Raw genomic sequence first — 12,364 nt, 5'->3', positions numbered from 1 at the left:
CTTGGATGCCTTCAGGGCTTCAGAAGATCTCACAACTCCAAGCATAAGGCAGGTAATTAGTTGGTTCGAGGCAGCTGTTTTTGAGCAAAAAATAATGCCAGGTGTTAGACTGCGGGAGTCTTTTTCTAAAGTGATTTTATAGTCCAAGACGCATCTGCTTGTTTTTCTTCAATATCAGTTTTTGATGGAGCCAAAGTATGGTGAGTAGAGTCTCCTTGAAAACTCTCAAGAAAACTTACACCAAGTAAGTCTGTAAGAAGGTGTATTTCATTTTACCCTGAGATTTAAGACCCGGGATAGGATGCTAAACCTCATGGAGAGTCGACGCCATCTCTACCCAAGATTTTCACCGTATTGCCTGAAAAAGCTCATTTTGGGCTTATGGTTCCTTGTCCGTCAAGCTGGCTTGATCTGAATTCCTCCCAGGAAGAGCTGCGTATAGAATAGACCTTAGAAGGGTCCAAGATAGAAAGAGACAGTGTTAATAACATTTTACCTACCGGCCCCGTCTGGCCAGAAGTTAATTTTAGTGAATACCTGGATTGGAATCTGTCAGGCTTTGAGCGGCCAACGTGACTTTTTCTAAAATAACCCCAAGGCCGTGAACTCTGTTGTTCTATTATCAGTGGAAATATTAGCTGGCACCGTCACAATCAAAACCATTTGCACATTGTGGAAAAGGATGTCAGATCTTAATGGAAAATATTTAAGGGTATTTTTCTATCCATTCTTGCAATGGGAATTTGGGATTTAGTATGGTTTTTGTGCTTTCCTGTCCAGACATTTTCTTTTATAGATATATAGCTCTAATTTTAGTGTTATTCATGGAGTTTTTGTTGGGTTTTTTTGAATAAAAAAATCCACTTTTGCCCTTAGAATCAGTATCGCATAACCATGTGTTTGCCAAATGGATGGAGGAGATGAGTATGGTTTAAGGTGTAAATGGGGTATGGGTAACTCGTGCCACATAATTTCTGCTGTTCTATGTTTATATATATTAATGATTTTTTAAGAAAAAAGACCTTATTCTATGTTTCCCTGTAAAACGAAGAAAGTGCGTTGCGCATGGCTGATTCTCATTGTCCAGTGACAATGGGCCAATTGAAAGACAACCAAGTCACACAACTTTGGTACACTTTATAATGATATTGACGGGTCCAAGATGAGTTGTGCTGCCAAGATGGGTTTTTATGTATGATTGGTAATAACGCCATATGTTTTGGTCCTCTCATGGTTTGGTGAACATGTCTCAGAGGTGATACTCAAGAGTGAATGAAAGCTAACACAACATGTTCATTTTTGATAGGTTCCATCCTGGCCCGCAACGTCTCCACAAGGTCATGTCCTCCACGCACTAGCCCTGCGTCCGACATTGAGGAAGACGATGACGAGTTAATGGACGGAAAAGGGTAAGCATAACTTAAGTAGAATTACTGAAATGAAAGGGTTGTGTAAGGATCACAACGGAACGATAACACTGGAAGCTGGAACTATCCTCACAGAGCAGTCTGGTCTGGAGCTCCGGTTATTCTGTCTACCGGTTTAATTACTCTTGTGGTTTTTTCCTTTTGGGATTCCTCGATGGCCAAGTTTCGATCCATCGATGGCCAAGTTTCGATCCAAGAGCGATCTGACCTGTGGCGAGCCACACGAAAAGTCTTTGGCTTGTGAATAATATCCTTTTAGTCAAAACATTGTAAAGTTAAAATTCTGCGCTTATTCGGGTTGCTCTTATTAATGCGCTGACTGATTGTGTTTAGCATTTGGTTTTAAGGTTTTACAAGACAACTGTGTTATTTTGTGTAATTTAATGCAAAATGGTGTTAAATTTGGCTACCTTACAAATAGTGACACCAACATTTTTTTGTTTAATAAAGGTTAATGAGCCATGTGGCTTTTTTTTTTTAAAGTTGACTGTATGATGTATATGCTGCCATCGCTTTTGTCCATTTGCCTATGTTTTGTTGTTACAAAAATAGTTTTATTTCAAACAGAAAGTTGTTCAGACGCTCCCAGCCCTTTGATATCTGTTTTCTGCGATATATCCGTCTGTGACAGTTAAACGTTACATGCGCGGTCAATGTATACATTTCTAACGTTACGTTTAAAACAAGCTGAGTGGCCAGAAATGGCTCTCCAGACATGAAACAAAAAAATAAATACAAAAATGGTAAAATATTGTATTTTAAGGCATTGGGTAAAGGGGTTGCAGGTCGATCAATTATATAGCATATAGTTCTAGATTTTTGGTGTCCTTTGAGTGTTTTTTTTTTATACTTGGTTGATATGAAGTGGAAGGGCAGCTATTGGTTCTTTGTCTTTCTGGAAGATAACTAGTAAAAGGTGAACTAACAAATCTTTCATTCCTCCCTGGAGACCAATGCAGACATTATACAGATTCTGTAATTTTTTTTATTTATTTTGCATTGTTCCACTTCCACTGAAAGAGTTAAATCCCCAATCACACTGTGGTTCAGACGAGTGGTTTTTATTTTCTGGACAGGGTTCCCTTCTACGTCTAATGATTGCCCCATAAAATAAAAGTCTTGGCACGCTGAGAATGAAAGCTTTCACCAGCAAAATCCATCGAACTCGGCGGCAGCTTTAGTTTACAAGGGCGGTCAGAGTTTGGGTGAATAAAACACAGAAGGTCGATTGCAATTGAGATGTCCACCTTCTCATCCATTTATTACTTTATTAAATCATTTTAAGGATTTAAATGTTTCTATCAGATCCTCTCTCTTCTCTCATCCACGCCAGACATATTGCAATCCACGATAATTTCCTGATTATTTCATATCCTGAAAACCATTCACCGTTTTAGTTGCCCCCCTTTGACCTCTCTCCAGTGCAGTGTCGTGAATAAGTATTTGCCCCTTCCCGATTTCCTCGTTTTTAGCATATTTGTAACACTTAGTAGTTTCAATTTTAATATTAAACAAAGATAACTTGAGTAAGCACAAAATGCAGTTAAATGATGATTTCATGAATAGAAGGAAAAAGGCCATCCAATCGTACCTGGCTCTATGTGAAAAAGTAATTGCCCCCTTGGTTATTAAATCAACCTATTAACCAAATGTTATTAATTTTTGGGTTCAATATCACTAGACAGTTACCCCTGGTCAACTCCAATACCCACTCACCGAAAGGTCCAGGGGCTTTAGCAAGACCCCCATGCACATGTGCAGAAAGAGCGTTTCCAAGAATGCGTGTTTTACAACATACTTACAACATACTTTGATATGCAGTCTTATTTGAGCGTACTGCTAGAGATAATCCTTCAAAAATTACTGGGAATATTTTTAAAGATGAAATAATAAAAAAGTGAATTCTCAAAGGTGTGTGTGTGGGGGGGGGTTGCCTTAGACAAAGCCCGTACATGCACGGGCTCAAAATGCATTGTTTTTAATGGGTCCCATTGTGCTTAAGGGGTTAAGAAGCCCAATGTTGTTTTTGGATCCACAGAAATGTTTTGATGTCCTCAGCCATGATCAGCCTGTATTTTGACACATCTATTCTTTCCAACTTCCTTCTCTTGCCGACGCTCGGGGTGTTGGTAGATCCTGACCACAGCTAAATTCTCTGCCGCTCCCCGGCTGCAAAAATACAAGGAGCCACCCTTTTTAGGGATAGAGATACCCGTTACAATAAGGCAAGGGAACGTACAAGGACAGGGAGTGTCTGCAAATCCAGCCGGTATGCAATGGTACTCCAGCCTCACTTGTTAAATCGCGTATGAGGACCAGACTTTTGTGCTAGCATTCTGAGCCATTTTATTACCCCATTAGAAAGATGACCATATAATGGGGACAGTCATAAAAATGTATCACAAAGAGCAGCAAATATGTTTAATAGCCTCGATTCGGATGTCTTTGGCAGTTAAGCGTACACAATTCCCACATGGGGCACTGTGCCTGCGCAGACCAGAGAAAGGCAGGACATTGTGCAAGCAGGGCTTTCTACCTGCTGTTGGGTGTCCTGTTGGGGCCATTGGTAAGCAAGTTAACAGTCATTGGGTATATTGTTTCCATAATTACCTTCAGAGAACTTGATAATCAACATTAAATGTGTATTTGCATTGTTATAAAGAGCTTAAAGCAATAATAATGTGCAAACCAGTTAGCTCATCAGGACCTCTTGAAGTAGGCATGTCACATGAAGCAGTAGTAGAACCTAAAACCCCATATGTTCCCAATTTGTTTCAACATTTTATTTTTTATAGTAGTTTTATCTTTCCTGCAGTGAGTGCATACAATGTATCCTCTTAATACCCTACCGGCATTCTAAAAAGAAGCCATATATTCTTCCCACCTTCGATACTTCCAGATCATCGACTTCTCCATGTGACTTTTGCTATCAAATCATTCTATTCTTCTCCTTCTCTGCCAGTATGTCTTATGTGTGTTCAAGTTTTGGTTAATTGTATATATTTTTGATGTTTCTTGTTAATTTCGTATTCTCCTACCGGCCCTCTATAAATAAAACATAATAATATTCTGCCACCACCTGTTCTTAAACTACAAATCCTGTGATTCCCAGCCAACTTTGTGGCTAGCTGGGCATTATGGGAATGTATCCAAGACTTTAATCCCTGGATATTGCCCAATTGTGGTTTATGACTTGCTGGAAATCATGGTTTGGATTTTTTTCATGGACGAAGTCACCCTTTACCATCAATATGAAGATTTCCAGCGAGTACTTAGCAGAACCATTTGCAGGAAGGAGATTTCCTCCGTGAAATATGTCTGGTTTAGTCCTCACATCAATCTCCAGGGGTTCTCAATGTTCTCGCACAGAAAGCTCACATTGCGTGATTCGGGGATATTTACCTTTTGAGGTGTAATGTTAAGTACACGAAATAGTCATTTTTGCCATTTTTCTATACTGCAGGGACAAGAAAACTGCAGGACTGAAGTTAAGCAAGAAGAAAACCCGGAGAAGGCACACAGATGTAAGAAAAAACATGTTCTGTAATGATTAAAATGTCTATCTTTACGAGTACGTATTGTATGCATAAATCCTATTTCCTCCCAGAGGCAAACAGGCAGCTGGCCGGTGAAACGAAATGCAGAATAAGTAGACAATCCAGATCCAGAAATATTCATGTTATAACCCAAAACTTCACAAATAGGCATGATCCTTACATGACCATAACAGGGTGGCCCTCCAAACTGGGGCCTTGTTTTACAAGGCAATAGGGATGACCAAGGGTCTCGTTGTAGACCCAGTGCCATGTCTTTGGCCAGCTGGGAATCCTCTGACCTCACCTGGACCTTCTGCATTTTAACACCCAGTGTCCGCACGTCGGGGGCCACCCCTTCAGGAATGTGTGCAATGTTTAAAAAATGTCCATAGCGCAAGACAGCTGGGATTTTAATTTATGAATGTGGGTGGACAACACCTATTTATGCTCGATCTGTTATTCGCCCACTGGCACTAATAGGCTTGGATGACGCTTTGTTATTTGGCTACATAGTAATCATCATTGGACAAAAGACTTGTCCATCAATTCTAGATGATCACAGAGCCATGTTGTTGCTTTTGATCCACTAATTATGCTTCAGACAACCCCATATCACATTTTTTGCTAACTTTTATACCATTGTGTGTTCATGTTTGCTGGAAAGACATCCGGACAGTTGTGTATTCTGATTGGTATAGGCTTAGGTCAAGTCCTAGGGATGGAAGCCCCTCTACTGTAAATCTGGGGGCAGCTTGTCCTATTGATGATCAGGATCGTCATCAGAGATCATCCTTTTAGCCATTCTATTTGTACTGTGGGGGTTTGTGCCTTGTCGGCATATTTTAGGTAATATCTTAAACCTGGCACTTCTGTGGGCAAGCGTCGGGACATCATGTTGTATCAGAGGTATAGAGGTAGGTCTAGGAGGACTGGTGCCCCCTGCTGGAGGTGCAGCCCTGTGTCTGGACCAAGGCAGCACCAAACCTAAATACATCACTGTCTCCAGCCCTTTATTGAATATTCCTTTTGTGTTTAATTGCGCCAGCTTTGCAGGTAGAGAACACCATATGTTTACCGTTCTTCCCAAAAGGAACCCAGTCCTCTGCTGAATTTTCTTCATAAAGTCCCGAGGGATCATCTAGCGTTAGATATTCAAATACACAGAGGGATGTCTGTTATTGGTCTTGGACGTGTTTACAAACCAGTGTTTTTTTCCCCTTAATTTAATCAAATATTTAATCAAATATTTAACTCTAGTCCTCCAGGGCCGTAAACATGCCATAGGTTTTTGGAACGCAATTGGAATTCCTAATTTGAGCACAAATGGATATGTATCCATTTCGAGTATGGATACATATAATTCCTGGCCCGTGTATAGCCCTCGAGGACTGGAGTCTTGCCCCTCTGATTTAATCTAAGAAATAAAAAAAATAAGCAGAAAATATTTGTCCGCCCAAAGAGAGCCAACCGTAAATTGTTTCTACAAAGAAATAATAAGCAGGTTATTTGGTGCTGGTTATGGATCCGGGGGGAACCCGTTTCATTGTTGCTGCAAGTTCTGCCCACCTGGGAAAAGCTCGTAGCACGAAAACAAGTAAAAGTGTTTTTAATGGAAGACACCAGTGAGCTGCGATTGATTAATGAGCTATTTATGGACAAGGTAGCATCTGTTTTCTCCACTACGGTAAGAAATGTAGCGATTGTGCAACTTTAACCATCTTCGCTGAGCCGTGCTAGCAGCTGTGCTGGATCTATGCTGGGACTTTGGCCAGAATGTATCCCATGAGCTGCTGAGGTGCAAAGGCAGATCGACACAGCAGGGGCAGCCCTTCAGGTGTCTCGCTGACCACTTTGGGGGTTAAGTGATTGAAAAGTACTAAGTCATTTGAAGATGACCCGATTCAGAGTACAAGTCATCCCTTTTATCCCCATAACTCCCAACGTCTGCCCCTCACACCCCTGTCCTGCCAAGCTTTACCCTTGTCCCGAGAAGGGGGACAGAGATAGAGCTCAGTGGGGAAGTGGGATAGAGTAACAAAATGACCCCTTGCCATGTGTGTTACTTGTAAAAATCTACATACAATGTGTTAGAGAAGTAAGATGTAAGTATGTCGGAGTGAAATTGTGTCATCAGACTTCCCTAAATAATGTTTCCCCGCTTGTTGTTTAAACACAGTCCAGTTTTTGAAGTTGAAGTTTCATTTCCATTAGCTTATGTTAATAGGTGACAGGTTTTTCTTTAACCGGAGACTCTTATGGAATATTTATACTTTGTTCTAATATTTGTCCCCGGTTTATCAAAGGAGGAGAAATGTCAGAACAAGAGGCCATAATCTAAAACTAGAGAGTCAAAAGCTTAGAGACAACATGAGAAATATTTAGTTTACTAAGAGGGTGGTAGATAAGTGGAACATCTTCCTAGTAGAAATGTGAGAGGCTAATGGAGTAAGATCATTTAAACAGGCATGGGATAGGCCTATGGCTCCTGAATCTAAGACGAGACCAACGACTGGTTAAGTTCTGAGTCTTTAGATCAGAAAAATGGGCGACTAGATGGGCCAAATTGGTCTTCAAAATTCCATGTTTCTATGTTTCTAAAGGGGGGCATTTGACCCCATAGCTGCTGCTCTCCTATGCCTAGCCTATGGGCTGTCCAGTGAATACCTGGGGGGGGCGGTCACTTTAAGGCTTCTTAGGATTCTTCACTGGAATCTTCATCTCTCTGTGAATCCTGCAGGTTGTTTGGAGTTTTTCTCCTTTGCTGATGCGGTTTTATACAAAACGAAGCAGCCTCTCTCAGCGCGAACCATATGTCTGGCAGGGAAACTGAAGCCCATGTCAAATTTAAACTGAGGGAAGAACTGTCTGGACAGGGATGTCCGTAATGATAACCAGTAGCCACAGGATTATTTCCTTATGTGTATAATGAATGATTTATGATGAATTGTTAATGTACGCTGTGACTCAGTGCTTGGAACCAGACGATACAGTAGCTCCGAACCATTGTTCCAAATGCTCGTTCTCCGTCCATTAAAAACGATGTTGAAAAGAGTAACTTAACTATAATGTATAATGTAATCATCCAATAAACAGCTTGCAATTCAGTAAAAATATATATATATTTTTTTTTTAAAGGGACGCTTTAGTGTCCGCTCCAAAAAAAAAGAATGCTTATTGAAGTACATTAAATAAATAAATAAATAAATAAATAAAATAAAGTACTTACGTTAGGAAGAAGCTGCAGCAGAACAACTCCTCCAATGTCTGCGGTTCAGCTGCACCGATGGGCCGTTTTGCCAGCCACGTATATCTCCCCTATAGCTGGCACTCTAGAGGTTAAAGATACAGTCATTTTCGGCACATTAAATAGCATTAGAGGCAACGCCTAAGGTAAAGCGAGCTGCAGCAGACACCTCGGTGAACCCAAAATTGGCAAGCGTCCATGAAAAAAAAAAAAAGTGAGATCAGGAAGGGAAAGGGAGGACAGGATCCACGCTGAAGTAGGGGAAACAGAACCGGAATGACTACACCAGCAAGGGATACACGGGCACATAGCAACTAAACAATAAACGGGGCCACCGAGAGTAACATCGGAGAGCCAGGAAGTCTGTAGCGAGAAGGTTAAAGGGGCAACGTCGCTACTCGCTTTAATGCCATGATGAGTGCTCATAAAAATGACTTATTTGCAGTGTAATTAATGTCTGAATATAAGAAATGAGCGGGGGCAAAAGTATATATGTAATTAAAAATTATATATAAATTAAATAATAACACCGCCAGCTCACCCAATATTGTAAAAATGATGGAAAAGGCCAATTTTACTAAAAAAATGAGTTTCCACAATCAATTTTAGCTCATGCGTCATCACATTTTGTCATTTGTCGCATACACTGTGATGTCATAGGGTGGACATTCGAACTTCCTGCGCTGCTTCCATAGATCCTGTGTTCCTATTGGGGGCTTTGTGGAAATACTCCTTTAGGGAGAACATTTACCAGACAGACGTGTTGTGTATCATCATACCTGGGAACTTTCTAAATGAGTCCAAATATTAAATATTGAAATATTAATTCTTTAATAGCCCATCATAGATATTGTTTGCAGTGACTTGCCGATTGTGTTCACCAAATGACTCTAATGCCGGTCTAAGAAACTTGACTTGGCATTATTTAAAGACTTAATTGAGTCACCTGCATTCAAGAAGGAGTATCAACCGTAACCTACTGGTCACAGTAATGTAGAATAGGAAGGAGCCAGCTCCAGACTGTGTGACCCTGAGAATCTGCCCCGTCACCCTGAGACCCTGAGAATGGGACACAAACCCCGAGACCCAGTGCCAACCCCTGATTGTTCCCATGTACGTGTATTACCCTATCTACTAAAAGAAAGAAATAAAGATGTTTACAAAGCAAGTCCAAGAGCCTTCATGACAGCGATCTGTTCTTCTTTACATTATTTATATTTTTACAGCAGGCTGCTTTGTTCAGAATGTTCTCAAGGGGAAAAGCGTAAATGAATCTCTCCGAGGGCGACTGGCAAAGTGTTATGTGAATAAAAGTGCTGCTTCCAGTGCTCCAAACACACGGGAATAATAAAACGTATAAGAAAAAAAACATAGTAACATAGAATCTGCCGGCAGATCAGAGCCGTTCGGCCCCATCTAGTCTGCCTGTTTTCCCCTCATTTAAAACCTCAAACCGGAATCAGTCCTTGCTGTCTTCTTAGATTAGCTTCTACCACGTCTGCGGGGAGGCTGTTCCATTTATCTACTACCCTCTCAATAAATTAAAGTTACATCTAAACCTCAGACCCTCTAGTTTTTTGTCCTTTCGAATAAACGTCTCTCCTGTATTTTGCTAGAGAGCTGAAATGGACACTTATTATGCGTATTGTTGAGACCTGCTAGCACTCGCCATAGTTCAATGGTCCTTGTCATGATAGAACATTCTGATGATTATTTAAACCGTGTTTAAGGTATTTCTACCATAGTTTCTTTTCAGTGTATGATTTGGGATGGAGACATACAATGGGCTGCTTGTGTTCAGCTGTTACAATGTCCGGGTCCATTCAATGCACGTCAGCGTCTGAAAGCTTTAATGGAGCCGGATCAGCGAGCGTTCTAGGTGGTCGCTTTGTGAATTGAATAGTTCCGGCATGATCTACGCTCGTTTCCATTGTAATAATTGTTTTTTTTACTCTCCATAGTCCTGCGCCTCCAGTGCTTTGTGTTTCAATGATCTTCACTCCTTCCCATTGTAATAATTGCTTTTAATTAGGAATACCTAATTGCTTTCTTATTTACATGGACCAAAGTTCTTAAACCACTAATGGATTAACAATGGGGCACAAACACGTTGTGGTTTTGTTTCAAACACCTACCTATCACATGTATGAGTTACTTGTATAGTTTTCTTAATCCCATTGGTCCTAGCCCACCGCTTCCTCACTTAGCGTTAAAGGGATGGTGCCCCCCCCGCCACCATGCCGCATGCATTTCATATGAAGGGCAACGTCACAAACAAATGTTTTCTAAGACAAATTTTACTAAAAATTACTCTTACATCCCAATACCTACCTGTGATGGATCTAACGTTTGGGGAAAGCTTATGCTTACAAATATACAATACGCCCCCCCAAAAAAAGATCCATGGCACAGGATATATCCTTTTATGTTAGTCCGCATGTGGAAAGCCATCAAAAAGATTGATTCTGAACTTTTTTCCGCTCGCGCCATTCATTAAGCGATTGGTTTTCACCTGTGCTTTTCCCAGCTGTTGCCTTTGCGTGCGTAAATGGGTCTTTTTTATGCCATAGAAACGTAGAAGGCAGATAAGGACCATTGGTCCCATCTAGTCTGCGCCGGGGGAATATCTCTGTAACCATGGTGGAAGTGACTTCATTTCGTATTCATCCATGGCGAGAGATGCCTTATTATACTTAGCTTTTGCTTAGCCAGCGATCATGATTGGACATCTATTTGGTTTACCTGGCCATGGCATGAGTGCCCTTATAATACTATAATAATAATAATAATAATAATAATAAATTCACTCTTATGTGAAATTCTAATTAGCCAATGTAGGTTTTGGCCCTAACAAGGGGCCATCTTCTCCCCATGCCCCCAACAACGGCCCCTTGGAAGGTTTAAAATGTACGTTGGCTAATTGACATGCATAATAAGTAGGTTTTTTATTTATTTTATTTCTTTTATTTTGTGCTTTATTATTTCTTCTACTATCTGTTATTGAGGGTTTTCTGGCAGGTCATCCCTCTACCAGCAACACCTCGATGAATTGGTGATTATTTAAGCTTCGGTTTGCTCCCCAATTGGCTATTTTTTTTACCGTCTTATTTTACTCAACTTGCGGAGGTGAAAAATATGTAAAATCTCGCTAATGTTAACTATTATTTAAAAAAAATAAATAAAATAGCCTTTGAACCCATGACAGCTCTGAAGAGTTTTATGTTAAGAGATCCATTAAGGGCCTCGTTTCGGATGGAGCCGAAAATAAAAATCCTTTATCTAAAAAATATAATTTATATTAATATCTGTTTTTTCAATAACACACATAAATTATTCATTTTTATTTAACGTGTTTGGCTGTGTTTTTTACATTGGGCAATAAGAGCTGAGAAACACAGCGTGTAACAGTTGTGTCATGTGTCCATCAAAGACGATATTAATAATGTTTTTCTTTCTCTTTTGTCTTAATGTCTTGTGCTGCAGGACCCAAGCAAAGAGTGCTTCACCTTAAAATTTGATTTAAACGTTGACATAGAAACTGAAATCGTTCCTGCAATGAAGAAAAAATCACTGGGGTAAATGCTTGTTTTTTTCTCTTAAATACAAAAGTTTAAAAAGTAACACAAGTCAATGTAATGTATTGGAAGACCATATAGCCACAGGACTGTAAAAGTTGTCCGGCTTGCAGACTGAATAACACATGTTCCTTTCATTACAATCTGCAATGTGTCACCTATATGGAAAGGTTGTCTCTTATAGACATCGACGTTGTATTCTTTTGACCACAATCACTGGAAACCGCATGTACAAATCACATGGGGGGAAAATCTCCTAAAGGATGGCCAGAAGTGTTGACTCAAAGCTCCTACAGACATGGCAGACAGTTCCTTAGATAGAAATTTATTTGGAAATACTAGGGAATGTTGTCTCCAGAGCTAGATCAGTTTCCATTGGATTCAGCGACATAGAGCCTCCTTTCTAGAGAAGAAGAAGTACCTGTTGCCTGGTTTTCATCTGGAAGGAGGGTGAGATCTGCCCTTCTCTCATCACTCCATTCCTCTTCTGTTGAGAGGTCCTGACGGGAAGCTTCAGAATGTCACGGTACCTTGAATCGTCCGCCAGCGCACAGAAGTGTAAAGGGTTGGTCTGCGCTGGCA

General features: G+C 40.4%; 1 protein-coding gene across 1 annotated transcript in view; it reads left to right on the top strand.

Annotated features, from left to right (window-relative positions):
• The window catches only part of PLEKHG5 (pleckstrin homology and RhoGEF domain containing G5), a 98,506-nt gene that overhangs the window by 54,009 nt on the left and 32,133 nt on the right, over window positions 1-12,364 (top strand). Inside the window, exons 4-6 of the mRNA XM_053451769.1 lie at window positions 1,307-1,409; window positions 4,891-4,951; window positions 11,691-11,782. Of these exons, the coding sequence (XP_053307744.1) occupies window positions 1,307-1,409; window positions 4,891-4,951; window positions 11,691-11,782 (256 nt within the window). The remainder of the gene's footprint in view (window positions 1-1,306; window positions 1,410-4,890; window positions 4,952-11,690; window positions 11,783-12,364) is intronic.

Source organism: Spea bombifrons, chromosome 12 (assembly GCF_027358695.1).
Source record: "Spea bombifrons isolate aSpeBom1 chromosome 12, aSpeBom1.2.pri, whole genome shotgun sequence".
Classification (NCBI taxonomy): Eukaryota; Metazoa; Chordata; class Amphibia; order Anura; family Pelobatidae; genus Spea; species Spea bombifrons.
Note: the sequence above shows the minus strand (reverse complement) of the source record. Positions and strands in the feature narration are given on the sequence as shown.